Source organism: Gigantopelta aegis, chromosome 3 (genome assembly GCF_016097555.1).
Source record: "Gigantopelta aegis isolate Gae_Host chromosome 3, Gae_host_genome, whole genome shotgun sequence".
Taxonomy (NCBI): domain Eukaryota; kingdom Metazoa; phylum Mollusca; class Gastropoda; order Neomphalida; family Peltospiridae; genus Gigantopelta; species Gigantopelta aegis.
The window spans coordinates 42598027-42604026 of record NC_054701.1 but is presented as its reverse complement, the minus strand read 5'-3'; the positions used below and the strand labels follow the sequence as shown (position 1 = coordinate 42604026).

General features: G+C 39.6%; 1 protein-coding gene across 1 annotated transcript in view; it reads left to right on the top strand.

Moving 5' to 3' along the window:
* Positions 1-773: 773 nt before the first annotated feature.
* The window catches only part of LOC121368070 (inter-alpha-trypsin inhibitor heavy chain H3-like), a 28840-nt gene continuing 23613 nt past the window's right edge, over positions 774-6000 (top strand). Inside the window, exons 1-4 of the mRNA XM_041492599.1 lie at positions 774-921; positions 4007-4164; positions 4843-4953; positions 5263-5510. Of these exons, the coding sequence (XP_041348533.1) occupies positions 835-921; positions 4007-4164; positions 4843-4953; positions 5263-5510 (604 nt within the window). The 5' untranslated portion in view covers positions 774-834. The remainder of the gene's footprint in view (positions 922-4006; positions 4165-4842; positions 4954-5262; positions 5511-6000) is intronic.

Genomic DNA, 6000 nt, shown 5'->3' with positions numbered 1-6000 from the left:
GTCTGTGTGTGCGTGTGTGTATGTGCGTGTGTTTGTGTGTGTGTATGTATGTCTGTGTTTGTGTGTATTCGTGTGTATGTGTGTATGTCTGTGTCTGTACGTGTACGTGTCTGTGTGTATGTGCGTGTGTGTATGTGTGTATGTATGTGCGTGTCTATGTGTGCATGTGCGTGTGAGTATGTGCGTGTGTGTATGTGCGTGTCTGTGTGCGTGTGTGTATATGTCTGTGTCTGTGTGTGCGTGTGTATATGTCTGTGTCCGTGTGTATGCGTGTGTATATGTGCGTGTGTGTGTGTGTGTGTTTGTGTGTGTATGTCGGTGTCTTTGTGTGTGTGTTTGTCCGCGCGCGCATGTGTGTGTGTACGTATGTGTGTGTCTGCGTGTGTAGGAGAGAGAAAGTGTGTATGTGGTATATTCTTAAATTATGACGTCAGTTTCAGCCTTGGAGTCTGCGGAAGCCAGTGTCCGCGGCCAGCCAACCACCCATCTCCGCTGCTGATGCCTATGGATGTCATTTTAGAATGATAAAGGATTAACCGTAATGATATGTTAATAATGCATGCGCGTACATTCTTTAAGGCTCGGAAACGGGTGGTTGGCTGAAGCTCAGATGATCATAATATGCCCCAACCCACCCCCTCTCCCAGCTGAAAGGGGAATTACCCCCCCCCCCCTCTAGTTCCCACGCCAATGTATCATAAACTGACCGCTTGAGAAATTTGCATATTTCCCGATAAACACCCGGTGACTGAGCTTAATAATCTTTAATACGAATATATATATCAGTGTATCACAAGTGTTTCAAGTCAGATTTAGAAGAGTTTGTACTCAGAGATGGATAGAGCGTGGGTAATAGTGTGGATCGTTGGAGTTTTTGCCAATTACTTCACTTACGGAGAAGATAAGCATCAATTCGCTGAGGTATGTTTCTAGATTTTTGACAACTATCGCAGGCGTTTCTAGATGGTTTTGGGGCGGGACCTAGGCCAATGGTAAAGCGCCCGACTGATGTGCAGTCGGTCTAAGATCGATCCCCTTCTGTGGGCCCATTCGGCTATTTATTGTCCTAGCCAGTGCACCACGACTGGTATATTAAATGCCGTGGTATGTTCTATCCTCTCTTTGGGATGGTGCATATAAAAGATCACTTGCTACTAATGAAAAACTGTAGCGGATTTCGTCTCATATATGTGAAAATTACCAAATGTTTGACATCCAATAGCCGATGATTAATAAATCAATGTGCTCTAGTGGTGTAGTAAAACAAAACAAATTTTAACTTCTACATGGTCTTCTGTTAAATACCCTACTTATTGATGATGATAACTAGTTTAACGTGCCCATATACCACTAGGGTTTCGAACACGCCCATCCCGAGTGCGACCTCCGATAAGATCGGTGGCCTGACTCGGGAAGGAGGGGTGGTGGGTGGAGGGATGGGTTGAGTTGAAAATGGGCAGAATTTTGAAAATGGCAATTAGTAAAAAAGTTAATAGAATAAATAAATAAATAATACAAAGTTACAAGCCAAAAATAAAAAGAATTGACTGCTCGGCCGAATATTTATATAATTTGGAGCGTTTTAGAAGGACAGACCAAAATTAAATAAGAGAAAGAAGAGAGGATCGGACTATTTAATAATATTTAAAAAAAGAAAGTAATTTCGACATAAAATTTTGAACGCAGATCTAAAAGTTTAAAGTCCGATCGATATGTCCACGTGAGTGGCCTCGTTAAGGCCGTTTGGGTGCACAGCTTATAGGGACGAGATGGGTTGCATCCCGTCAAGAAAACCCCTAGATTGGCAGTCATTAGAGGTTGAAGGTGTAGTGCTGTGCTGAAATACAGATCTTGAGAAGCCGGATCCGTCTGAACGAGAGACAGTATCAGACTAGGGTATAGTCCAGTCGTCATGGGTTGGTATAGTGGTGCGGACGAGCCCGACTCCGGAGGATACGAGATGGTATCACTATAAAGCAAAGTAAAGTCTAGAAAAGAGTAGTAGGAGCCGACCCCACTTCCTATTTCTTCTTAGAGTGGGGTGGTCAATCTTCCAGTGCTGCTAGGACAGGCTCGGACATGTAGAGACTAAACGCGAACAACCATGGCGTTCTGCAGAATGGCCGTCATACGAGTCACGAAAAAACAAGTCGACATAGTCAGCCGGTGAAATGACGTGGAGGCAAGGACTCTTGCTAAAAAAGAATCCAACCTGGTGGTGCAGGCTGTCGAAACGAGAAGCGTTCCAGCGTTCAATCAGTTCCAATGGCCACATACATCCCAGTAGAAAACATCATTTCGCTGACAAAAACAACGAAATGAAGGATCCCCAAGTCGAGCACACGAAAGCACGTGCAGTGTGCACAAGCGAAACAAACACGTCTTACCGGGTCGAGCTCCAGACTGGGAATCCTCTGCTTATTTACTGTGTATAGGTATCGCATGTGGGAGGACATTTGAACCCAACTCTGAATGAATGAATGAATGTTTAACGACACCCCAGCACGAAAAATACATCGGCTATTGGGTGTCAAACTATGGTAATGCAAATAAATAAAGTGATGATCAACATCAATATAAAAATTCAAGGTTTAAACAAAAACAGTGTAAAGAACTGTGCAAAAATACAAATACAAATATCACAGAATTTTACGGATACTGAATTTTACTCTAAACTTCAATTTGTGCTGTATTGGCCATTCTCAAAGAGAATGTTACTCCCCTGCACCACGGTGAGGTTACAGCACACGCAGGGGAACCCAACTCTGAAGCTTATGCTTTGCTCCTCCCATCAGTTTCAAGACAAATTAACAGATAACTACCCTCTGCCCCCAGTTGCTGGCACCTTGGGCACCTATGGTGTGCGCATCGATGCCACCACAAAATGGAGATAGAGACACTGATCAAAAACGTTTGAAACTAACACATAAATGATGATGATAATGATGATGATGTTAATGATGATGCTGATTATGATTATGATGACAACGATGATATAACAGAGCCAAACCTAGCCCAAAATAGGTGGGTGCAGTTAAAACCGAATCAGGGTCAAATAATGTGAGGTCTTCTTGACTTAGCGGGACGGAATTTAGCTCGGTTGAGTGCTCGCATGAGGTGCTTGCGTCAAAGGCTGTGGTATGTATTTTCCTGTCTGTGGAAAAGTGCATATAAAAGATCTCTCGCTGCATTAAGAAAATGTAGCGGGTTTCCTCTGATGACTACGAGTCAGAAATATCAAATGTTTGACATCCAATAGGCAATCTAATTAAAATTAGCTCCACTATTACATGTGGATCTAAAGACAGCCAGTTGGAGCTCATGTCCACCAATCAAAACCTTACTTGCAAAATCCTGCCATTGATTTAAAACTAACAACACTGCGTAGTCCCCAATGTCCAGGTAACATTTCGTCTGTAAATAATAATTTAAATATTGACCAATAAGACTTCGCTTTTTATAACGTTATTTGGGAGCATACAAATTCTAAAAATATCGGGCGAGTCTATTTTAGTGGCCGCAGTACAGCGAACCATACCAATACGTACGGGGTGGGTTATCAGTCTTCAATTTTACATTAAAAATTATTTATTTATTTATAAAATTTAAAAAAACTAAATCAGTCTTCAGTTTTACATTACAAATTATTTATTTTATAAAATAAAACATGTTTTAAGGCATTCATAATTCACACGAAACATGTCGTATACCCTCAGGATAATTGAGAATGTTTTCAAATTATTTTTAAATCACTGGCAGGATTCTGCAAGTAAGGTTTTGATTGGTGGACATGAGCTCCAACTGGCTGTCTTTAGATCCACATGTAATAGTGGAGCTAATTTTAATTAGATTGTCCAATAGGCAATAATTAATTAATCAATGTGCTCTAGTGGTGCCGTTAAACAAAACAAAGTTCTTTTTTCTTAATCTAGCATGAAGAAGATACAAGTAGTTCCATGAGGCAATGCACTATAATTAATCTTATTGGTTTTTACTTTTACTTTAGCCACCAGAAATCTATTCACTCCACATCATCTCTGACATCAAGTTCCGGTTCGCCACCACTCTCATCACTAGCCGAATAGCGAATCCAAACAATGTGTCTGCTGATGTGGCATTTGACGTTACTCTACCAAACACGGCGTTTATTTCCAATTTCACTCTGTACGTGTGCATCCACACCGACAACACTAAACAAACTCATATAAATATATGCTTCTCTTATGCGTTTTGTCCCCACCCCCATATCTCTCTTTATCCCACACCTATATCACTTTCTCTCTCTGTCTCTGTCTGTCTCTGTCTGTCTGTCTGTCTGTTTCTCTCTCTCTCTCTCTCTCTCTCTCTCTCTCTCTCTCTCTCTCTCTCTCTCTCTCTCTCGTCGCATATCCTGCTGATTCAATAGGATGTAGGCTATAATTTCTAAAAGTTGTTTACAGAAACTACCCAGGCGTGCGCTAAATGTTAACATAAAATGATACTATCTTGAGCTTCAATAGACATTTGGACAATTGCAACTAAGAACACAACGAATGTTCAGAATGAATATTTTAAAGCTGAAAGCTTCAACCAGAAGTATCGTGTAAATTTAAAGAAGAAGAAAAAAGTATTATGTATCTTTCATTATACAGAACACTTTAACATATGCTCGCATATATTACCGCATTTATAAAACATTTAAATGAGTTTCCATTTGTTTTGTTTTTTTAAGCCAATGGTGAATATTATTTAAAACAAAAACACATCATCAAATATTAACGGTATTTGCCATTTGGTTTACTGTATACTTGTATTTGATGCATCCAGTGAACACTTGCATGGATTGTGTTATTTTGACTACAGGGAAATTGAAGGGAAAGTCTACCCTGCAACAGTGAAGGAAAAAGCGGAGGCAAAGAAAGAATACGACAGGGCCAAACAGAGAGGGAAAACGGCTGGACACGTCAGCAAACGGTAATGCTATAATTCAATAAACGCAAGCGGTAATTCTAAAATCAAATAAACGCAAACGGTAATTCTATAATTCAGTAAACTAAATTATCATTTAATTACACCTTGCTGCCCGACCGGTATGATTATCTGCAGTGGGTTTCCTCTCTTTATGTCTCAACCATCTGTCAAAAGGACCACACGTTAGAAAGTAAATATAGCTCTATAGTTTGAAATATTATGCTGAGGTGTTGTTAAACAAATATTCCTTTCCTTTTCATTTTAGCTGTAAAATGTACACTGTTTTCTACAATTCCACTAACATATTTTCAGTGTCAGAGAAACAAACAAGTTTCGAGTCGAAGTGAACGTTGCTGCAAGAACCAAAGTGACGTTCAATTTGACGTATGAAGAAGTCCTCAAGAGACGCTTGGGAGTTTATCAGCATGTGATATTCGTTGATCCTGGACAGCTTGTTGAAGATTTGAAAATTGACGTGGCTCTTCAGGAGTCGCGTGACATTATTTCTCTAAGAGTACCACCAATCAAGAACGAGCTTCTAACAGACGTCGATATAACAGGTAACTGAAAAAAAACCAAAACAAATAATAATAATAATGATAATAATAATTAAAACAAAACACTCCCAACCCACTTTATTTTGCTTTTAAGTACAATTTTCCCAAGCATGACCATTCTTCAGTAAAAATAAACAAAAGAAAATAAACCCGCGAAAACACTCCAAAGAAATATTTTGTTGCTTTGCTTTGTGTCCTATTTATCCACTGCCAACATCTAGTCCGAGTCCTTATAGAAATGACTGTTAGCTATTATACGGGCTGACTATTATTTAAGTCAAGCTATTCTGAAAAAGACAAAAATAGTTTGTTTTGCTTAACGACACCACTATAGCACATTGATTTATTAATCATCAGCTACTGGATGTTAAACATTTGGTAATTTCGACATATAGTCTTCGAGAGGATACCGCTACATTTTTCCATTAGTAGCAAGGGATATTGTATATGCATCAAAGAAAGAAATGTTTTATTTAACGACGCACTCAACACA